Here is a 25,573-nt window from a genome sequence, read left to right on the forward strand (position 1 = left end):
CGCCAATCATTCTTTACAAGTTTCATCTCAGAAAACCCCCTTTCTGCATCAGCAGAATGAGCAGGAAGGGACAGGATTAAATTATCTTAATTGTTTTGTCCGGCGGTTTAACTCCTTCCAAAAATTTCCACATTTTATATTGTTGTGAATGACGCTCACCCGAGATATTACTTAACTTGATCAATTGAAATACCCCCAAGTACCGTGTCATTGATTTCACAGGAACATTTTGTAAACAAACTGAGATTGCAATGCAATCAGTGATTTTTATCGACAAATTTCTACTGTTCGGCCGGACCACCAGCTGACAAAATCTACTGGTCTGACGCAAATTTTACTAGTCCCGGACTACCGGACTAGCGCTTATTTCGACCCCTGCTTGCAAGTTACCCACATGCTAAATATAGTTATCCTATTACTCATAAGAGAGAAATTAACCATACACAAAATCTTTACTTTTTTTTCAAGTACCGGTAATCATTGAACCACAAAAATGAGGTCAAGGGCAATGGACATATGTCAGACTTAACTTTCATCATATAAGGCATATATATACAAAGTATGAAGCATCCAGGTCTTCTTACTATGAATCTTTTAAGTAATTAGCTAACACTGCCGCTGCATTATCACTGCCCCTATATCAAGCTTTCTGCAATAAAACTCTCAGGCTAGACAAAAACTGGAGAGCCCTATGGAATTTAAAATGTATGAGCAGTATTTTTTACTGATATAATTTCAGCCCGATATTCATAATCTTTTAAAATCACAGCATCGTCTATGTTATGATCCAGCCATATTCATAGCTAGTCTGATCATACATTTTTCAATATTTTTTTCTCTTTTTAATTTCAATCTTACTGTAAAATTTCTATGGTATTGTCCTAAGGTAGGAAATTTCGCAATACCATAGGAAGACAGTACTAGTTCACTTTTCCCTAAAATTGTAAAGTGTGGTGACCCCTTTCTGATGCAGTATACCTACCAATCTCACGAGTTGGGAGTATACTAAGTGTCATGTTTATACATGTCCAGTTCCCCAAATATGGTGTCCAGTCTTTAAGTTTTCAAATTTGATCAGAATCTGTATGATTTCCAGTCTATGGAGGTATGGGCTTTGCTCATTGTTGAAGGCCATACAGTGACCTATAGTTGTTAATGTTTGTGTCATTTTGGTCTTTTGTGGATAGTTGTCTCATTGGCAATCATACCACATCTTCTTTTTTTTATATGGCAGACAAACTAAGAGAAGATTTCCTATAGTCTATATTTACATTTATTTTTTTGCTTTGGTTTGAAAGGCAGAGCTACAAAACTGATGATGAAGATGTAGACATTTAAACATTCATCACACAGTGACAAATATATTCATTCACACTATCTCATCAACATGCATCACACAGTGACAAATATAATCATTCACCCCATCTTAACAACATGCAAATACTCATACAAACTTCTCACCTCATCCAATACACATTTTTTTCATCTGGCACTTGACACAATACTTTCATTCATTTCCACAAAATATAATATACTGATTTTCTTAGAAACACTTTTTTATTACAATCTAATTCAAAAATTTACACTGTAGTTTTAATGTCTCAATCTAAACCTTTTTTCATCCTTTTTCAAAGGATTTTGTGTTAAATTAACAGCAAACTTTGATATTACTTTGTATGAAAACAGTCACTTTTCTTAAATCAAAGATATTATAATATGATCATGTTATGTCTCCAAATACAAATCTTCCAATACTGTGTTCAAAAAGACATTGTCTAAATAAGTCTAACAAACACAAGTTTTCAAAAATAAAAATAAAATTACATGTTTGAATATAAAACCAGTATTCTAAAGATATGCAACACTTCCTTGCATAAATAGCCAAGAGACGTAATTGGTAAAGGACCAGTAAAACACAAGTAACACTAATTTGAGTCAACCCATGCTTGCACAAAAAGTATAATCATATCAAACTGTTCTATAATGAAGAAGTGTTTCAAACAAAATCAGTTATTCTGCAGCATCTGAATAAAAAAAATATAACAATAAATAAACAAGTAAAAATTCAAACATAACAAATAACACTCATCATTAAAATATATCTTGTTCCTGATTCATCCAATTCCTTGAGAAATTTACTCTTCTAAGCAAAACTGTACCTGTTTTAACCATCAACTTGGTTTGTTTGATTCAAGCTTTTAATGCCTCATTACTTGATTTAAAACTAATAATTATTATAATCCTGTATCTAAAACAATGTCAACAGGTTTGGTATACCTTAACTGTGAGAACAACATAACATGTAAATATTGGTTTATGCACTTCTGCACAACTGCTACTTATTTTTGAGGAAGACCTGACATGTTATTAGTTAAAAGAAAGAAATCTTAAAAAAAAAAGTTATTTATAAGATGTAAACCTTAAATTTAAAAACAAAATTAAGATGAAATTGTTTGATTCCCAAATTTTGTAATTTTTTAACATTTCCACTTTATATCTTAATTAAATACATCTAATAATTTGTATAAAGTTATACCTATATTTATATTTAGTTAACAAAAATTGATTCCTTTTAATGTGTTGTTCACCCAAGATTTCATATTATTGCATAGCAATATAATTTTTCTCACAGAAAGTAACCAAAAGTTATTGTGCAATACATTCCATTATTACACTTCAAATTCATGACGTCATCAACGATAAAATCTTAGTTTAAACCAATTTTTACTTTCAAATATTATATTTCTATACAATAAAAGGGTTATTGCATGAATATTGTCCCTCGTAGAACATATATTGCACTCGCAAGCTTGTGCAATATAAAATTCTACTCAGGACAATATTCCCCAATAACCCTATATTATTTTGTTTTAGAGTTATAGAAGAAAAAGATTATTTAAGATTGTTTTGGCCCATCTTATAAGGATCAATGTACACAATGAATCAGACATCATTTTAAACGTTATACAAAATGTATAATAATAGTAATTATTGCTATTTTACGAAATTTTCCTTTGATCTTACTGAACGATTGGTCAATGGTGTAGTCAAATATTTATGGAAATCCTGTCATCCTTTTTTGTACAAATGTCTATTTCAGAGAGAAATTGATTTCTATAAAACCAAAAGTATTATTTATCAACTACCCTTGAGGGTCTAGCACAATCAGTTTTATACATTTATGAACTTTCACAAAGATATAAATCTTAGGGTACTATTGAAGATACAAATACCCACTATTTTGAATTATCTTTTAAGAAGAAAAATTACCAGTCATAAAAATCATTATTTTCTCATTAAGATATAAGAATTCACAACCAAAAATAAAATAGGAGTAGAAATTATCAGATCATTTCTATATATATACTGGCCAATTAGATTAAAGTCTATAAATAGTCAGGAATTCCTGAGAGATACAGATAGTAACGGATATGTTTACCTTTCTACTCCTACACAACCTATATTTAATGTCCTTATATCATAAAAAAGATTAAAAAAAGTTTTCTATTCAATTCATCTTCCCCAATCACAGTCATGACAGTAACAGTATAATTTTTATCTCAATTTCAAAGATTTGAATATTCAAGTTAAAAGTATGTCAATCCTACTACATGTACTTGAAATTTCATAATTATTGTTTATAAAAAAAATTTAAAAACATAAATCAAACAAACAAAATATAAAATGAATGCCTCGACTGTTAAATGTCCAGTATTCTTTATCACAGTTTGGTCAAATATATATTTTTAAAATCATAATCAGTTTCTCATTCTGTCTGTTACATGATCTCACATTAAGTTTGATTAAAGTACCCAACATTTAAACATCATTCACAAATCTTAACATCATCAATAGTATTCATATAAAAATCCACCGGTAAATTCAGATATTAACAAATCAACAAGTCATTCTCTACATTCACCAACAGAAACACAACAAATAAATTATGAATATTCATGTTTTTTTGGCCTTTCGTCACATTCAAAGCACAGCAGTAAAATGAGAAGGAATATATCTATACATATGATGATGATAAAATGCAAGACTGTCATGTTATAAAATATTCTGATGAACTGTCATATTTCTGTTAGGAGTACTTTGAACTTTGACAGAATAAAATATATGTTAAATGTCAACTATCCTTTGTTCTTAAAATCAATCATAAAAAAACAAGTCATATAAAGAGGATTTTATAATTTACTACAGTCAAAAATTTCAAGAAATTATCATTTTTTATCTAGATATTATATTATAACACTGAAATATTTTTGCCAAAATAAGGACTCACAAATGGAATTGAACAACAACAAAAAACAATCAAAACATTTTTATTTTTTGAAGTTTGACCCTAGAGACACACATCTTTTTGCATTAATTTTGATGGAACAAGAAAAAACTTTAAAAAAGAAGATATAAAATTCAGTGCAAAACTCAGGATGGTTGACAACTTTTGATTAAAACGATTCCTTTTTCTATTAAAAAAAATCTTGCAATGTTATCATGATTAAAAGATCTTTTTTAAAAACATTAAAATCATCAATCGTGAAAATACTTATATGCTTTTAAGAAATAATGAATAATGAAATCTTGCACTTATCAGGAGAAAGGGAGAGAAATGAACCAAAATATACAATGTATATATATAAATATATCTATATACATAACAGATTTGATGAAGTGTTACAATGAACATTTATCACAATGTTTAGAATGCTATTCCATTCATAAATAAGTATGAATGACAAGATGACAAGAAAATCATGAAATCCAACGGTATTTAACAGAGTTGTTTTGTTAAAAGCTGTCCTCTAAAAGCTCAAAAGAATTATCAAGTACAGATAAAATCACAAATTCTTTTTAAAAAGCCTTTTTTTCCTGTTGAGTGAGCAACTAAAACAGCATCCCACATAAAAAATATATCCCGTAGCTAGATAAGAATAGAACATACAAAAAAAGAAGCACTTGAACAAAGTGTAGAGATCACATGAACAGATTGACCAATGGCATCCATTTTGATAAGTCTGATGTCCAATATGGCCTTGACATTAATTGGCAAATGACAACAAAATAATAGCTAGCATGGTGTTGTTCGCATGTGAACCGGCACATGGCCATTAACTATATTTAAATTGATTCCATTGATAGGATAACTACTGTTGGAACTTTTACTCGTACTACTGTCTTTACTCCCATCACTTGTATCTATTGCACTATTGGGATTTGAGCACGAACTATTACGATAACTGCTGTCCACATGATTACGGTTCCGATGGTCTGTTTCCTCTAACATGATACAGTCACACGGTTCTGTCCCGTATTGACCATGATAATTATAGTCCGAGAATTTAAGTTCTTCATCTTGATCCTCAAAACCATGACTGCTATGATGACTTTGACTATGATGAGACGAGTCGCCCTCGGCACCGGCGATAAATGGTTTATTTGAATCATCCCATAGATCATCAGGATAATCTTCGTCTGGGTAATCAACATCGTGATTGTCTTCAGTATGATTTTCTACACTAAAGAAATACGACTTTTCCCTAAATGAACGGTCCAATACAGGCACTAAAATTTCTATTATTCCTTGAAATGTAGGTCTTTGTTTGTCTTTAAATCTCCAACATTGAAGCATTAACTGATGTCTACAAATAAAATAAAACAAACTCATTACTTGAACATATTGTCTTTAGTCATCCAATGTCTTAAATATTATATCTGTACAACAGCTTTATAGTGCTGACAACCCTCCATTCATCATCAATAGGTCAACAACTTTTAATCTTTAATAAATGCAAAACAAAGAAAATGTATTGTTGTTGGCATTAATACAAAAAAAGTGACAAGCTGTAAATCAAAAAAATTTAAATGAAACTTTTATAAGTTTTTTTGCATTAAAACAAGAAATATAATTTGTCAAAATGTACCATTATAAATGAATCCAACAATTTTCCATTAATTGCATAACATACGTAGTAAACATGTTGATTTTTGGACTGCTCATTTGAATATTGTCTCACAATCATCTACCTCACCTAATCTATGTCTTTATAAACTTTCTTCATGTTGTTGTCATACTTATCTAATCCAAATATGTGTGTACACATCTTGGTTTGTGTTGTGAAAATGTATACCATCTTGATTTGTGTTGTGAAACATAGAATACTAATACTTACAATCTGTCAGGACAGCCTTCTGGCTTTTCCATTGTCCTCCCACTGCCTACATATTTTATAACTTGTTCATGGGATAACCCAATATACGGCAGTTCTGCTAATGTTACCATTTCCCAGAGTACTACACCATAGGACCTAAATAAGAAAGTTATTTTCAGGTAAAATAAAGTGATACAAGCCATTTGAAACTTTTCATCTCATGATAAACCTAGACTATACTTTTTTTTCAGATAGATCATGCACATATCTACAATTTTAATATACTCAATATTTCCTCGCTTAACTGCTCTTAGTAAATAATCTTTGGGTCAACATGAGGAGTTACATTTATTATCCATACTTTTAATATCAGCATCATTAACAGAGAGCAAACATTAGTTTAATAGAAGGAATATTTACTTTCAAAGATTCCAAAGGTAATAACAGCATATTTAAAAATTTGATTGATTGTTTGCTTTATGAAGAGCTAACAACTAAACAAGAAGAAAGCATGAAAAGGCAACAGACATCTGGGCAGTAAATAATACATACACAAAGATGGTAATGAATAGCCCTAAAATGTTTTCAATAATTCATATACATGAGCCCAAAAGTTATATACAATATTTCAAGTGCGTCTATGATAAGGCACTGGTAGTCAGTACAAAATTTATTACATGGAATTGTTATCTCCACCTTGATCTTTCAAATCCAGATTTATACAAGTAAATGTATCAATACTAAAGCAGGAGAAAGTTCACGATTTCCTCTCTGTGTTGAAGACCAATTGGTGGCCTTCGGCTGTTGTCTGCACTTTGGTTGAGTTGTTGTCTCTTTGACACATTCCCCATTTCCTTTCTCAATTTTATTGGTAACCTTACCATACATCAGAATAGCTTGTAAATACACCATCTTTTAATGATTCAGGTGCCATCCATCTTACAGGCAGTAATCCTTTACCACCCTTTCTATAATAATCTGTCTCATACACATCTCGAGTCATACCAAAATCTACAAAAACAATAACTGAAATATATATATACTTCAAAAATTCAAGACACTAGAAGGGAGTGCATCAGCCTTGTATTCAGCTAAAAAATTATGAACATAATTTTGAAAAGCTCACATTATAATAAACACTAGAACACACCCGTGATATCGCAGGTCCGTGACTCAATTAATATATAACTATGCGTAAGCCTTATTTTAGTATTGGTATTCTCTGCTTTCAAAATCTTTCTGTTTGAACCCTTTGACCTGGAACTTATCAATTATTGGTAATATTAATTATTTGGAAAACAAAAGGGCCCGAAATGGATTTTTTTTTCAATCAACAGCATTGTAAATAAAGTTGAGTTCTTTATTCTGCTGTTTTATGTCATGCCCTCTAACAAATTGAAAACTGTACCTATACGTCTTATTTTAAGTCCAGATTTTCAGTATTCGTATTGTTATCTTAGAAAGTCTTACTTATCAAAATACTACAATAGGGAACAATTTGACAATGATTGAATTTAGTAGTGTCAACCCTGTGATTATGAGCCGTGTATATAGCAAAATCTTAAATATATTGTTTGTTGGTGCGCCTGTCAGATGAGAAACGTACAGATAAGGCAATAGGTCACAGGTGAATATACTATTGGTATTGGTATTGGATTCGACCCGGAACTTGTTAATTATTGGCATAATTAATTATGTGGAAAACAAAAGGGTCTGGAGTGGTGTAATTTTTAATCTACACCATTGTCCTATATTAGTTATATATAAAGTTGAATTCTTTGATTTCTCGTTTTTACCCGATGACGGCTGACAAATTGGACCTCGTTATTTTAGTATTATAGATGTGTTTTAAGTTGATGTGATACTAACTTCATGGTACGGTATCTTATACCAAAACTATAACTAGACAAACTGATGAACAATCAGTCTAACAAATATCAAAATGTTTGGAAGTTGAGAGCTAAGAAGTAGGATTCCGACACATTTTGAGAGCTTATACTGACCTCCTATTTTTACAGTCAGATCTACAGCTACCATACAATTTCTAGCCGCCAAATCTCGATGGACAAACTTTTTATCTGAGAGATATGCCATGCCGTCTGCTATTTCCCCCGCCATCTGCCATATCTGTTGTAATGCTGGTGGCACTAATCCTTCCTGGAATGGTAAACATCAAAGACTCATTATAAATGTTGTTAATGTTTCAGCATTTTTAATAAAAGTTTCCAAATCAAAAATTTGTATCACAATCTACTTGAATCAAAATTGATTGATAGGATTCATTTTTCATCATAATCATTCTAATGAAGGATATCTGTTATCCGAAATATTTATAGATAGCAACATTTTTAATGTTTCCTTTTTTTCTAATATTGGTGTTGTTTTGTACACTTTTTAGACTTTATATATATATATATATATGAATCTACAATTCTATCTCAATAAATGTGTTGGTATACTTAATACCTATTTGACATTATTTGACTTACCTCATTATCAGGTCTCCTCATTCGTAAATAATTTTTCAGATCTCCATTAGTCATGAGTTCCATTATGACCAGTGCAGGCTGACTCTGGGAGACAATTCCTAGCAACCGCACAACATGATGACATTTAAATCCCCTACAAAATATTACAAGTGTTAAAAGGATCCAAATTTTACTTATCTTTTTGATTACTAAACAAGCACAATGTGCACATCAATATTAAAATGAATTCAAATTTCATGTTTCCTGTGGAAGAAAAGAATCAAGTTTTATGGTTTTGAATTCAAACTTTCAGACACTGAACTGGTAATCTCCTGATACTTACTTAAGGAATAACTGTAATATTTGTTCTGTCTATGAAGAAATAACATAAAAAGTTTGGTGCACACTGAATAACGCGCGTAGTGGGTTATTTAACATTCTAACATGACGTCCTTCAAACGCTTTGAGTACATACCCGTGGTAAAATATGAATATATTGCATTGGCTGTTCCGATCGTACTCCCACGTCATATGGTTTTTCATGAATGAAGTACCCGACGTCATAGAATGATGACGTTATAATTTAAGCATTTTACGGGAAAATACACGCTTCTGATACCGAAAATCATCACAAGGAAACGTCAACAAACGATGCTAAAATGTGGAATAAGCCCGTTTTTTTAAACATAGAAGACATATAAGTTAATTATCATTAAAATTCATCCAAATCTATCTAAATAAGTTTTTGTGAATAGTTTGAGCATGTCACCTTTTCTGTTTGCTCCGTTCTTTTTCGCCAATTTAAAAGTGCGTTAATTTATGAGAACGGCAAATAATGGCCTCCACCTAGAGCGCTTCGATCCAAAACAATTGCCGTATTTGTCCTATTAGAATCGAAATAATTCATGGGGGCTTGAATATATCTAGATTTTACCACGGGTTGTCCCTTTATGCCGATATTTTACCCCTCGCTATCGCTCAGGGTAAAATATTTGTCATAAAGGGCCAACCCGTGGATTATTTCTTAAGTGTTCACCACATTTTTTATGTTATTTCGAATAGACAGAAAAAATATTACAGTGATTTCTTATAATTTAATTCTAAATTCCATTTTAAACCGTAGAAAACCATGAAAAAATGTTGACGTCAGGGTCACATGACTGAATTATGTCTATAGGCTCATAACAAAATAACGTCAGCCAATCAGGAGACGTGTTACATCCAAAATTAAATTATAGCAGCATATACGCATGAGAATGTTTGTGAAACTATTGATAGTGTTGTTTGTTTAACACCATTTTGTCCTAGGTAATAATTGTCTTTTTTGGGACTTTTTGTGACTGACACCAAACAACAGGCTGTTAGAGAGCTAATTATCTCAGACTGACTTCTTCAAACTTACTTCATTATTGATGCTTCTTTTAAGAATGCTCCTCTTTGATGATAATCTGCCTTTTCATTGACAGTCTGAAAAAAGAATACCAAAAGAATTAATAAATGCTTAAACAGTGTTCCTTTGCTTCTTGGGTATTTTAATGCAGGTGCTGATTTTGTTTCATGAATGGTTACTCCATATCCTTTCACTTTTATTGAAAACTTGAAATCTAAAGAGATTTTGCAAAAAAAAATACAAATAATACATTAAGTTTTAAATATCTACATGTAAGACCTTTTACCAAGTCAGGAATGTGACAGTTCTTATCCATTTGTTTGATGTGTTTGACATTCTGTTTTGAATTTTACATGACGTTCAGAGTTTTTGTGATTTTACTTTTTACTGAGTTATACAGTAATGAAGCTCTTTCATGACTTGGCTATGAAACTTGTAATCATTATCAATATAAGCTACATTGGTTTTTATTTACAACTATCTCCAACATGTTTACCTTAACAGCTACTAATGTTTCCTTTCCATTTTCTACCAGATCCTTGGTTCTACCTTCCCATACCATACCAAATGACCCTTGCCCTAATTCTCGTAACAAACACACTTTTTCTCTTTCTACTTCCCATTCATCTGGTATATAAGCTACAATTTAAAATAATATAAGAATTGCAATTCTGTAGATTTTGTTACATCAAAATATTATCTTTTGTTATTTTCTGCACATAATCAACTTCTGTTATTTTCTACACAATGTAAACTTCTGTTATTTTCTTCCAATCATGTAAACTTTATTTTCTACACAATGTAAACTTCTGTTATTTTCTACACAATGTAAACTTCTGTTATTTTCTACACAATGTAAACTTCTGCTATTTCTACACAATGTAAACTTCTGTTATTTTCTACACAATGTAAACCTCTGTTATTTTCTACACAATGTAAACCTCTGTTATTTTCTACACAATGTAAACTTCTGTCATTTTATATACAATATCAAAATCTTTATATGAACATTGAAAATGAAGATGGACTATTTTTGTACAAATCTCATTAAATCTTATAAATATACATAGGAACACTCCAGTCTCTAACCTTCTAAGACACATCATGTGAGGCATACAAAAATCACTTCTGACTTCTCTAAAATTCAAATTTATAACAGAAGTCTACACAGAATATAGTTGCTCTTCCTCTGATAATTCACTCTAACTTTCTTGATGAAAAAGTAGAGATTTAAAGGAATGGTCCCCAAATATTTGATTAACACCAACTTACCATCATAATCCTGCATATAATCTGGATTGACAGTAGATACATGCCATTCTACTGGTATTTTATCTGTCCTGCTCCTAGCTATTAACCAGACCACTATTACACCCAATAATATGATCAGCAGTACTGAAGTTACAGACACTGCTATAATGGTGGAGCTTGACCAGGACGTTTCTACAAACATTATAAAAGTATTAACAATAAACCAACATCATGTTTTCCCTAATATTGGTACAGTGACCAATATAAAATAATAATTCAGACGACTAGTCAACAGGATCCATATGAATCATATTTAAGCAACAATAAGTCCCTGAACCTCCTTCAATGGGCAAAACACATACCTTATAGTCAGTTATATAAGGCCCTGGGATGACAAAGAATGTTTATTTCCTATCGATGCAGTAAAATGTGTTCCCTTGCCTGTACTGAATGCCCTTGTATTTTACAGTTCGGGTTTTTTGCCTGAGAGAGAGTTGTCTACATATTCCATTATATTGATGTTCTGTATCCCTAACGATATGTGTCATTTAGGTGTGGTTTTTTTTTAAGTTGTCTCATTGCCATAATACAACACCCTATTTAACAGTCTTTTCCATCTTCTAGTCATAAAGACCTATCTGAGATATTTTATATACGTGTCTTCACAAACTTTGGAAAATAGTTACAAGTCTGAATAAAATTTTACTGCTGTAGTCTGGGCTTTGGACTCGTAGCTTATGGTGCAGACTAAAATTTTTATATTAAAAATTAAAACTAATTTCAAGGTGTTTAGTATTTGACTAACCTTGTTTATCTGAGATGTAAAACCATCTAACCTCTGACCATGATCCATTACCAGCCAGTGAGTAAGCTTGTACTCTGTAGGAGTAATTCCCTGGAGGTAATGTAGGAATTATTGTACCGTTGTGTTTCCTGTACTCCTGATATGTACGACAGAGGGAGATTGGATTCTGAAACAGAAACAGTGTTTGATTACAGTGCTGTTAAAAACATGCCATTTAGGGCTATTCCGGATATTTCTTAGGGATTGGGAGGCATTCGATCGTGCATTGCATAATAGTTTATATATGTTTTAAACACTAAAACAGCATACAATTCTAAGAGAAGTTCCTCACTTCTTTTCCATACCAACATTTCTGTTTAGCTTTTTTTATACTATGGATTCATTATGATTCATTGGATTTCATGTATTTTGTGTCTACCTAGGTACCATGAGTTCCAATGTCCAACAAATGGTAAAACCAGGAAATCAAATATCAAATTCACCAAAATTGATACAGTCTGTTGTTATTATTGTCATTTTGTTTATTTTCTTTGGTTACATCTTCTGACATCAGACTCTGACTTCTTTTTAACTGAAATTTAATGTGTGTATTGTTATGCGTTTACTTTTCTACATTGGTTAGAGATATAGGGGGAGGGTTGAGATCTCACAAACATGTTTAACCCCGCCGCATTGCATTTTTGCGCCTGTCCCAAGTCAGGAGCCTCTGGCCTTTGTTAGTCTTGTATTATTCTAATTTTAGTTTCTTGTGTACAATTAGGAAATTAGTATGGTGTTCATTATCACTGAACTATTATATATTTGTTTAGGTGGCCAGCTGAAGGACGCCTCCGGGTGCGGGAATTTCTCGCTACATTGAAGAGCTGTTGGTGACCTTCTGCTGTTGTTTTTTTATTTGGTCGGGTTGTTGTCTCTTTGACACATTCCCCATTTCCATTCTCAATTTTACAAGAAAATAAATGAATCCACAATAATACTAATTTCCATCTAATAAACCTTCTATTCTCTATTCTCTTATTCGCCCATCACATCTGTCCACAACTTGGACGCAGAGATATGTCTAGCCTGTCGGAAATAGAATATCTGATGGACAGCAAACAATGCTAATTCAAAGTTGCTGAACCATGACCTAGAGAGTAGGACATCAAACTAATCTAGAAACTGTGATGTACTGCTAGTAATGTGCAATTTTAACGTAAATATCATTGATCTATACCAAGTAATTCCTACCACACACTGGATTAATCAGCTAAACAACAGAAAACTCAACATTGAAAGTTTCCTAATTTATTCAGTCACTGGACCATGAGCCAGGGGACAGGGACTCAGAATAGTTATCAAACTGATATGAACTGATGGTAATGCAACTTTATAGCTAATACATTGATCTATCACAAGTAAATCCTATCAAACTAACCACAGTAGAAAACTAGCTAATAGAATTGATCTATCACAAGTATCAAACTAACCACAGCAGAAAACTAGCTAATAGAATTGATCTATCACAAGTATCAAACTAACCACAGCAGAAAACTAGCTAATAGAATTGATCTATCACAAGTATCAAACTAACCACAGCAGAAAACTAGCTAATAGAATTGATCTATCACAAGTATCAAACTAACCACAGCAGAAAACTAGCTAATATAATTGATCTATCACAAGTATCAAACTAACCACAGCAGAAAACTAGCTAATAGAATTGATCTATCACAAGTATCAAACTAACCACAGCAGAAAACTAGCTAATAGAATTGATCTATCACAAGTATCAAACTAACCACAGCAGAAAACTAGCTAATAGAATTGATCTATCACAAGTATCAAACTAACCACAGCAGAAAACTAGCTAATAGAATTGATCTATCACAAGTATCAAACTAACCACAGCAGAAAACTAGCTAATAGAATTGATCTATCACAAGTATCAAACTAACCACAGCAGAAAACTAATTATTAGAATTGATCTATCACAAGTATCAAACTAACCACAGCAGAAAACTAGCTAATAGAATTGATCTATCACAAGTATCAAACTAACCACAGCAGAAAACTAGCTAATAGAATTGATCTATCACAAGTATCAAACTAACCACAACAGAAAACTTTATAGCTAATATCATTGATCTATCACAATTTGATCCTATCAAACTAACCACAGCAGAAAACTTAACATTGGACATTGCTAATCAATTCAAAGTTACTGGACCATGACCTAAGGGACAGGGTCTTAAAATGGTTGACAAACTGAAATGTCATAGGCGGATCCAGGGGCCCCCCCCCCTTTCGTGGGAAAAATTTGGTTGATTATATAGGGAATCATGGAAGCATGAATGGAGCGGGCCCCCCTTAGAAAAAGTTCTGGATCCGCCACTGAATGTAATGGTAGTTTTGCAACTTTATAGCTAATATCATTGATCTTTCACAAGTAGATCCTATCAAACTAACCACAGCAGAAAACTTTAAAATTGTTGATACTCCCAACTTGTCAGTAAAGCAAAACATATGTCTTTTGAGGCTAATAACAAACAATAGCTGAATCTGCAGAAAATCTCAAGGTCAACAAAAGAAAGTCCCATATGTGCCATAGAGAAATTTCATATTATACTTGTCATCAGATTTTGTTTTTCCAATTAGACATGACTTAATGACATCATTGACTAATCAGCCCAGCCAACTAATCAATAAAGTAAACAGTAAGATTTATCTATACAGGAGATATTAATCCAAACGTAGTAATGACATTTTCTCATTAGCAATGCTGACAACTGGATTATTACTACTATTTTGATTGTCCAATTTGTTCATTATCAGTTTTACCATTATTTGTTATTAGACATAATAATAATTTATTCCGTAAGCAAATACAGCCCATAGGATCAAACAGATACACAGTTTATACAGTTAACAAATACAGCATTGATACCAATTAAACCTTATTATGGGATATGTTAGATGTAGTCATACCGTATAGCGGGTTATTTTCGCGGGGTGTTAATTTTCGCTTATTTTCACGGATAGAACAAAATCGCCAAATTAAAATCCGCCAATTTAAAAGTGCACATGCAAAGGTATTGATCAAAGTTTAGAATCCGCCAAAATAATTACCGCCAAAATATTTCGTTTACCTTAATCAATGAAAATTGTGAAATTTTACACCCGTGAAAATAACCCACTATACGATAATTTTTTCATCAAAATGATCAATGGAAGATTTATAACAAAGATGGAGCAAAGAATTTCTTTTGACAAAATTTAAAGTACAAAATTAATCCAAAGTGCCAAAATTTGCCACACAGAGATGTTGTGGTGAAACTGCCTATTACTCCTCATTCCACTCACCTCTCCTAGTCCCCCTTTACTGTACTCCACCACATATTTAATAATTGGACCGTTAGGACTCAGAGGATCTTTCCATTTAATGAGCACAGTTTGTGTTTTATTTTGTTGGGCTTCTGCCACAATGTTGTCAGATTTTAGGTTGTCAGCAGTTTCTACAAAGAAAGGTCAGTATCAAATAATCATAATCCATTCTTTATAATTTCGTCCATACAAATAAAGACAGTAAACCAATGTCTCTTCAATAATTTTACACCACATTTTGTGTCAGGTATGGCAATGTGAGTTTAACAAATACAATTTCAAGAAATACAAAATGAAATTAATGTTATCAATGTTCGTAGGGGCATGAGCTATAATGAGACAAAATTTCTGATGTTTCAAACATTTATAAAAGCAGATTTTTGAAAAGATAATTTGCTAGTGGCAGTCCGTTTTCTTTGTCAAAATAAATTAAAATCACAATGCCAATGTATTATTTGCTGACAAGTCATTATTGGATACAAGAGTGCACACACTGAAATGTCTCGCCTTCTTTACTAATCATTGATATTATGTTGATAGTCCTAATAATAAAGCTTTAAAGATAAACCAAGAAAACTAAACATTGACCTTTGAACCATGAAAATGGTCAGATGAACCATGCCAGGTAGGCATGTACAGCTAACAATTCTTTCATACAACAAATAAAATTGACTTATTGCTTATAGTTTAAGAAAAACAGACCAAAACACAAAAGCTGAACACTGAGCAATGAACCGTAAAAAATGAGGTCATGGTCAAATAAAACCTGCGCAACTGACATGTAGATCATGAAATATTTCCGTACACCAAATATAGTTGACCTATTGCATATAGTATAAAAAAAAAAGGCCAAAACTCAAAAACTTAACTTTGACCACTGAACCATGAAAATGAGGTCAAGGTCATATGACACCTGCCAGGTAGACCTGTAAACCTTACAACCATTCCATACACAAAATATAGAAGACCTATTGCATACATTATAAGAAAAAACAGACCAAAAGACAAAAACTTAACTATAACAACTGAACCATGAAAATGAGGTCAAGGTCAGATGACACCTACCAGTTGGACAAGTACATCTTACAGTGCTTCCATATAATATACTAGACCAATTGTTTATAGTATCTCAGATATGGACTTGACCACCAAAACTTAACCTTGTTTACTGATCCATGAAATGAGGTCGAGGTCAAGTGAAAACTGTCTGATGGGCAAGAGGACCTTGCAAGGTACGCACATACCAAATATAGTTATCCTATTACTTATAATAAGAGAGAATTTAACATTATAAAAAATCTAAACTTTTTTTCAAGTAGTCACTGAACCATGAAAATGAGGTCAAGGACATTGGACATGTGACTGACGAAAACTTCGTAACATGAGGCATCCATATACAAAGTATGAAGCATCCAGGTCTCCCACCTTCTAAATAATAAAGCTTTTAAGAAGTGAGCTAACACTGTTGCCGCCGCCGCCGGATCACTATCCGTATGTCGAGCTTTCTGCGACAAAAGTCGCAGGCTCAACAATAAATGTGCTCAGCATGTGATAAAACTACAATGACTGAAGAGTTTGGTGGTCAATGTGCTTTGTGGTAATGTGTGATTAATGTTATCCCTTTTTCTGTAAATGCATTATGTAAAGTAATGGTAATGAGTAATTATGGAATTGACAAATATTGATTATTACTTTCTAATTTCTATACCCGAAGAATAATGAAATTCAAAATTTTACAAGTCTCTGCCTTAATAATTAAAGTTATAAAAACTGGAATGTGAAAATACAACTTACTAGATTTTTTAGTTCGACCAACAGTAAGTGCCCTGCTACTGCAGTACTTGACTTTATCTGGGTCTCTGTGGTCACGTTCCTGACAAGCAATTACCTGAAAAAAATTGAACTTACAGTGAAACTTGTCAACAAGTAAAAGTGCACTTATTAATACAATAGTGCTCTTATGAATACAATAAAAAATAAAATTTAATATAAAGGTAGTAAATACTTAAAACTACATGCAGATTCTGTAATTCTAATTTTTTAATTCAGCAACATTTAAAACATCATTCCTTTTTATTTGATTACAATTCCACATACCTCTATGTTATAATCTTCAAAATGTCCCAGATTAGATATGATAAACTCTCTGGAATATACGACAGCCCTCAACACTGTGTGTTCTGTGGTCCCCTGGGGATGAATGTCCTCCTTCTCATCTTCTGTTACATTCACTGGTCCAATGGTTTCCGTAGTATTATAGGATATTGTGTCAGGAGGTACCTCTCGCTTTCTTTTGTACTTTTCAAATTCTCTTGGATCCACAATCTCCTTATATACATTACGTTTATTCCTCTTTATTTTCTTTGTTTGTTTTGTTTTATTGCCTCTCGAGGATTTCTGTCGAGTTACCCTATCAGGTCTATATATCAACAAAAGAAAGATTTTCAATTAACTCATGCACTCTAAAATTCTGAAGAAAGCTTCAAACATTTAAATATATATAGAACAATGTAAGCATAAACATTTATACAGCCTAAGTTTTCAGAAGAGTCCAATTCAATATAATATGTTGCACATAGCTTCTTTTTTTCATTTTCAGAGACTGACAGTTATAACATCTACAGCAAAAACATGTATGCGAGAATTATTTGTGAACAGCCTGCAACAGAACTTGTTCATGCAGTAAACTAGGCAATAATTTATAACTATTGTCATTCAAAATCATTAAAATCAATGTAAAATAATCGAAACTACTGGGTAAGGTTTGGAACGTTAAAGGTATATTATTCACTATTTTGTACCAATTACATGGATTCTGACAACTCTTCCAATAAAATGTGCACAACCTTTGAAACTTGGATATATGGATTTTTAACATCCCCACAAAAAGAACAACTTAAAATAGGTTAATGACATTGTTTCAAATCTGACTAGCTTTCAATGCCATTTTCTATCTCTATCCTTTTCTAGCTTGTATCCTCTAAAATTGGTTAACAGCTTTAGTTTTCATACAAACATCCAGCTACCTTGACCTCTGAACTTATTTTAGATCATGCTATGAGCAAAGGGAACTGCAGCATTAAAGTGCTGCTTCAACAAGTGTACCAAGCCATGTTGTCTTATGCTTTAGCTCTGATCCTTGACCTTGAAACTTTAAAACCTTTGACACGACCATGCCCAAAATAGTTGTGTCTAGTTTGAGGAAGATCTTTTACAAGTAACAAACGTATGTTATTTTTATTATACCAACTTTGTTGCAGTGCACAGTTAAGCCCTGTTGAAATATTAAAATCTATTTTAGTCGCTTAACCGTTTCGCTAAATATAATGCAGAAAAGTAAAAAAAACAGCAATAATAAAGGAAATTGTCAGTGATGACCAGGTAATTGGTACAAAACAAAACAAAGAATGTATCTGAATGACTGTAACAGGTGTCTTAACTAAAACTTTGTGCGAGTACAATTTCATGTAACTGTGAATCTTTGTATAGCAGTTTGATTATTATATTTAATAAGTTCTGATAAGCTTGATTATATGGTATAAACAGCAATTTTTTCCTTCTTTTTTTCATATATTAAACTTCAAATGAGAGATACCAGTACTTATACCAGAGTCACAGTATTACATTTTCGTTACGTCTAAAGAAGCAATTACACTTTTCCTTTAAAGTCTCCGTGAAAAAAATTGTGTGCTTTGTAGAATTCAAATTTTAAAAAAAACAATAACCAACATTTTCGTTGAAAAATACGGTTAAAAATGGATTAAAATTGAGAATGTAAATGTGCCATAGAGACAAAATAGACCAAGGCCAGAAATGGGTCGTCAACATTGGATTGCCTATTTTGAATTCAAAATCTACAAATAAAACTGCCAGTGTGTGATACCAGGAGGCTAGGGGAGTGACTGAACAGATTATAATGCCTGAATTTCTACTAATACTGAAATAATGAAGGGGAGCAACTGAACAAAAGCTTGGATGGAACTTAAGACATACAGCTCAATATCAAATGTTAATTCTTTGTTAATATCAACAGAAATATTATTCGTCATCATGTTTCTACAAGCAAATAAATCAACAATTAAATTTTTGAAACAATTGTTCTAAGCAAGTTTAAAATACACAATCAAATTATAGGATTGAATATGCATGCAGAGTAACATTCATAGCAAGGGTGTTTTCCATTATAAATATTTCATTCATAATTTATATACTGATAGAATGATGACTGATTTACGCTGCATCTATCAAGGCAATACTAATAATAGAAATTTCCTGAATACAAAAATTAGCGGTCCTGAGCATACCCGTAGCCAGGGGGGTTCGTGGGGTTTGGACGAACCCCCCCTTGAAAACAAATATGCACTGTTAAAGTCAATGTTCTGTTCGAATTGTGACTGTTAAAGTCGAGTTTGTGAGTCAAACGAACCCCTCCTTGGAAATTCCTGGCTACGGGCCTGCTGAGTGAACACTATTTTAAGGTAAATTGTGAACCAACAGAAAAGAATCGAATATCAATATAATGGAAGCCACCCTTAAAACTGAAACAGGAATAAAATCATACATATACAAATAATTTCTATTCTACGGGCATGCTGTTAGTTTTAAAATCATACACATCGTATAAGTCAACGAGAAATAAATATTTTGGTATGGTTACATATTTTTTGTTGTGGTACCATTAATAAATATCTATCAATATAATTTAATTATAAATAGTCTACTAAAATACTTAAAATACATTTGAAAATAAAAATACTATCGATGGGATCAGGTAAAATAAAAAATAAATATTTAAACAATAAAATACAAAGCAGATAAAGCTATATGTGACATGGATATAAAAATTTCTGCAATTTCCATTTTTTTCACAATTTATAGATATCCCATTTTACCTTAAAGCATGTTAGCATATTGTGTTGCATGTAATACACTTTCCTACACAAATTAAATATGATCTACATACAAAATTAATAGAATAGTGTAATCCATCCATAATAGACACTGACATGTCACGATATAAATATATATCTAAAAAGTCTAATAATATGTTTTCAAATACATTTAACAGAAAGTTTTATATCATGTCAAAAAGTTCCTTTTTGTATGCAATTTTTTAGCATCTTAATTTGTTTTTTTGTTGTTGTTTTTTATGGCATAACAATTTACACAGTACAAACATTTTGGACAACACACTCACAGACAAATACCATGACATACAAACAAGATAGATAGGACATGTCTTGTTGCTACAGAGCAAGGACAACAATACCATTATGTGCATATTCGCGCTAAAGAAGTAAACAAAGAATATAGTTTGGTGTTTTTCACTCACAATGTATAGTTAAACCCATTCAATTCACTGCAACAGAATGAAAGGTTCAATGCAAGCATCTGCCGCAATATTGAAACTCATGATAGAAGTTATTTTAAGCATTTGTTAAATCTTAATACCAATATATTTCCCAAACTTTATTTTGAACTAAACATGAAAATTTTCATTCCTACTATTATTATTATAACCCCTGAAATTCAAAGTTTAAAATAAAATTACAAAAGGCAGTTCTTAAAATTATTTGACTAGAGATATACCCCATGACCAAATTATATCAATTTAAAAATCCTTATCCAAATTAATCATGAAAAAAATGTTCCTTCACAGAATAATACAAAAAACACTATGTCTAGCTTAATAGAAAATTGAGAAAAAGTGCAAAAATGATTTTTACTAAAAATATCCATGCCTGAATCATAAAAATCTGTTTATGTATGTATGCATAATTCCATCACAAAGGTCCTGGCAAAGTTCCTGTTTATGATAAAGGGTACCAGAGAGGGTATAAATACTAGCAGGGATACAGGTAGTCATTCTCATGTTCAATTCAAGATAATTGTTACAATGAAGATATCTAAGGTTGCTAAGGGCAGATTCAAGTATCCAAACTTAAAAGTCACAAATGCGCTTGTGATCTGTAAAACTTTTTATTTTTCTTAATAGGCAAAAAAGAAAAACTGTAATTAATCTGATTTTAAATATAAATAGCAAAAATACTATTCCTGAATTTGCCCTATATATAGAAAAAATTTCAACAGTCAAGTTACAAAACAAATAGACTGAGTTCTGTTGTGAATTTCCTGGTATCTGCTTGTACATAACGCTAAAACAGAGCTGTCATAATGAAAATGATTTCTTATTCACAACACAAACATCACAACTTGAAAATCATTTTCAAAATGGCAAATGCCTGTATCATTTTTGTACATGGCAGGTATCAGGAAGATTGAAACAGGAAACCAGACTATGAACATACATTGCCTGTCTTGGACGTCTCTTAGACTTATCCTTGCTGTGAAAAAATAACATAACTATTGGGTCACCAAACACAACTAATTAAAAAAGAAGGAGGTTTTTTCTACAAGATAATTTCTCAAACTAAATTCTTTTGGAACTATACTACAACATTAACATTGTTAAAGGGTGCTCATGGATATTAAAAGGAAAAATAAGGGAGTATCAAAATCCCACATCATACTGAATTTTCTGTCTCTTCCTGAATAATATTCAAAAAATAAAATAAAGCAATTATCATCTCTTGTTATTAAATTAAATTTCCTGAACATGCTCAAAATCAAATTAAATTAAAAATGAAAATACGCCACTTGAAATGATTATCATTTTCCTAAAGATGGATAGCCGGGTTGTTGGATGTTTAGTAGTATTCATCAAGAGTCAAATTACTAATGGTCAAAGTGATGTTAAGAATGTCAACATTGGTGAAAACCTATCTCAAACAGTTTATTCTAATGTGAAAAAATTAAAAAGAATATTCACATAAATTTTAAATTTCAAACATCTTTTGAAAAATGATATCAATTTTCATCTATAAAACAAGAATGGATCTTAAATGATTCTGTTCATTCAGTTATAAGCTTCTTTATATACAATTTGGACATGGAAGGAAATACTTCGAGCAGGAATTCAAGCAAGAAAACTGAGGATAGTACGGATTCAAGAAAAAGAGAAGAAAGAAAGGGGAATACTGTATTGGAATTCAGTCAATGACGTTATAAAAGCATGTTGTGATTAAGGACAAATTTTACCATGTTTCAAAGCAGGAAATTAGCATAAATGGTATAGTTGAAATGTACATGTACATGTTTTTTTTCATTTCTGATAAAAATATCAAAAGAAATTTAAAAGCACTCATTCACAAATTATTTTCTGGTTACCATTTATGCTTTAATGGAGAATTTTCATTAATCTTAGTTTTTATTGCAGATTTTGGAATGATTGGCATGCTGCTTATTTTTTCAAAAAAACTCAGAAAGGTTCACAATTTGATTAAAAATTAAATTAGCAAAGATCGTAAGTTATTTTAATGGATTTTAATATTTACAGAAACGTTATCAATGCTAAAGCAGGGATTATTGTTGCAGATGAATTATATACTTTTTTTCAAACATATATTGAATGAATTTGAATATTTGAGATGGGTTGATGGTGAATGAACAACAAAATAGACGGTTACTTGTGGTATTATGGACAAAAACCAAACAAGCTATGACTAAAACATTCATCTTCTACATGTATCTATCAACACACAAAACAATTCAAACTTATCAACTTTTCAATAACATAACTAAAATAAATCTAAAAGCATGGAAATAACATTGTATGAATTGATGAACAATTCTATTATACAAAATGAACTATTTGATTAAAATAACCAGACAGCCCATTGCATACATTGAATACTGGTAGACTAGGATTAATATAATCAACGTAAATGAAATATGAACATTTATCTACGCCAAATAAATACTTAATTCCCAACTGTAAATAAGGAGTAGTCAGACCAAAACAAATAAATGAAATAATTGTAAGACTATCTACTTATTCTCCAATCCAATGTTAATTCTACAAATCATGTATTTAGTCATAGCTTACTGGTATAACACAGCTTTATAACTCAAAATGTTAAAGAGGAACTATCAGGCGAGCTTTTGGTTTGGCAGCAGAAAAAGAAGACAAATAGAATGATTGTGCAGCTAAAAGTTGCAAACGATTTGTGTATCGCACTCGCTACTCACCGATATTGATCCCTGTTGTATGCAAAAAGAGCAATAAATTACAAATCTGTATGCATTTGTTCAGCAATAAATATTGTGCTTTCTGCCTTGCATGGCAGTATGTTAACATATACATATACTTGGCTACTTATAATCTATTAAGTTCAAGCCAAATTATATTTCTTCAGGAAAATAGTCATTTTTAAAATAGTATTAGAACCAAATATATGTACACATGCAATATCCGGGCAAATAACTGTCAATACAGTTAGAACTATAAGCTTTTGTCCTAAATCTTAACCTCAGCATCTAAGTCTGTGATCGCTGCAAGGCCTTTGATTTGCCAAAGGAACTCTAGCCACACAGCATAAGACATAGACAAGTCACTCAACAAAACATTGAAGGCAATTGTCATGACTGAAGACGCTTGTCTCTGGCTGTATACTGAAGCAGAACAAATAACACACGAATCAACACTGACCATAATTAAATAAACCTACAATTAATATTTATAATAAAATCTACAACAGTGTATTTGTTAGAAATCTCCTTTTAATATGATTTCAGGCATAAGCTGAGTAGGGGGATAGGTACTACCTCTCTATGAATTATATGCAAGCTACATGTAATCAAGTACTGACAGTTGACATCAGCTGATTTGTCAAACTGACGTAGTCATACAAGTCAGATATAAAAATCTGTGGAAAATAGGATATAAAATCTTGTAAATTCCGTGTAAAATACTCTATTAACTATTCATTTTGTTATTTTAGGAAGCATTACATAGTTACTTGCATTTAAACATTTTAGGGTTTATTTTGACACATGCATATCCTTTCAACCCATTCCTTTAAATGCAAGATAACTTGAAGCTGTGTTAAATGCAATAGATAGTTTTTGATATGTACTGAAATTATACCTTATACTGGTGGGTGAACATCTAAAATAATTATAATTATTGAAGAGACATCATTTCATTTATATCCAATAATAAGTTATTAACAGAAAGAGATTCTAAATTTATCAGCTTTAGCTCTATTGACAGTGGCCCACCCATTCATTAAGCATTTTAAATGTGATAATTCATTTATACAAAATATTGTTCCACATTTAAGTATTTTAAAATATCAAATTCTGTTGGAAAAGGTAGGTTACTATAGGGTTTTTTGTAATTATCAAAACAGGCATGGGTAATGAAAGTTGCATGTATTCTAAGAGTATATGCCAGTTATTGAATAAAAAAAAACAAAAAAACCTTTTATATACAAATCTTGGTAGTTTGCAAAAACATAGAGCACCTAAAATGAAAATAGTTTCAATGAGACAAAACAATGAAGAATATGATAACATCAATGTTTTAGTAAGTAGGTTACTGCGATCTTACAATTAACATATATATATATATGACACAAAAGTTTGATGATCCTTGCATTATATCAGAGGGTTAAAGTCAGCTATAATGAAAATGAATGTTTATTGATAGCTTAATTTCTCGTTAACTTATTGCAAAGCTAAGTTAAAATTACTTTGCATTCAACACCAAGCATGACGTTCGTTCTCAATAAAAACTTTGTCATAATATTGTTTTATACTCTCTTTCATTCCAAAAAATCATAACACTGTTCCTCTTATTGTCAAAGCCTTAACTAATGTTGATATCATGCTTAATTTACAATACCCATAAGGACTGATATCCATCTATAGCTAAGCTTCACACTTGCTTTATAAGGTTTTTTTTAAAGGGGAGAGATTGAGTTGTCACAATCAACTACAAAATGATTTTAAAGAGGAACAGTGTTAAACGATTTTTCCTTTCACCACAATTCTGAATTGTTTAGTAATCCCAAAACCTCTCTATCTAATCAAACAAAAAGTTGATGTAGGTCAAAGATGTTAGTAAATATAAACCAGTAAGAACCCCATCTAGTTATTATCAATAATAAACATGGAAATTCAGAACAGTTTCAATCCTGTAACTTCACTCAAAACATAAGCTGCAAAATGCATTTATCATAAATAAAAACCCAGATAAATATTAAAATGAGAAAATGTGGTATGATTGCCAATGAGACAA

The 25,573-nt window shown here is 31.5% G+C and overlaps 1 protein-coding gene across 8 annotated transcripts in view; it reads right to left on the reverse strand.

The window, feature by feature from the left end:
• Positions 1–1,250: 1,250 nt before the first annotated feature.
• The window catches only part of LOC134715200 (insulin-like peptide receptor), a 61,674-nt gene continuing 37,351 nt past the window's right edge, over positions 1,251–25,573 (reverse strand). Inside the window, exons 13-27 of one of the 8 annotated variants that reach the window (XM_063577221.1) lie at positions 24,419–24,439; positions 23,521–23,532; positions 21,741–21,776; positions 17,530–17,851; positions 17,227–17,320; positions 15,412–15,563; positions 12,070–12,235; positions 11,286–11,456; positions 10,510–10,652; positions 10,026–10,090; positions 8,645–8,777; positions 8,159–8,312; positions 7,037–7,166; positions 6,177–6,311; positions 1,251–5,645 (exon numbers count right to left, since the gene is read on the reverse strand). In XM_063577221.1, coding sequence (XP_063433291.1) covers positions 5,075–5,645; positions 6,177–6,311; positions 7,037–7,166; positions 8,159–8,312; positions 8,645–8,777; positions 10,026–10,090; positions 10,510–10,652; positions 11,286–11,456; positions 12,070–12,235; positions 15,412–15,563; positions 17,227–17,320; positions 17,530–17,851; positions 21,741–21,776; positions 23,521–23,532; positions 24,419–24,439 — 2,305 coding nt within the window. In that variant the 3' untranslated portion in view covers positions 1,251–5,074. Of the gene's footprint in view, positions 5,646–6,176; positions 6,312–7,036; positions 7,167–8,158; positions 8,313–8,644; positions 8,778–10,025; positions 10,091–10,509; positions 10,653–11,285; positions 11,457–12,069; positions 12,236–15,411; positions 15,564–17,226; positions 17,321–17,529; positions 17,852–20,764; positions 20,792–21,740; positions 21,777–23,520; positions 23,533–24,418; positions 24,440–25,573 lie in introns of all 8 variants that reach the window. The other 7 variants (XM_063577222.1, XM_063577224.1, XM_063577223.1 and 4 more) reach the window with 7 other exon arrangements.

The sequence above is a fragment of the Mytilus trossulus genome, chromosome 4 (assembly GCF_036588685.1).
Source record: "Mytilus trossulus isolate FHL-02 chromosome 4, PNRI_Mtr1.1.1.hap1, whole genome shotgun sequence".
Taxonomy (NCBI): Eukaryota; Metazoa; Mollusca; class Bivalvia; order Mytilida; family Mytilidae; genus Mytilus; species Mytilus trossulus.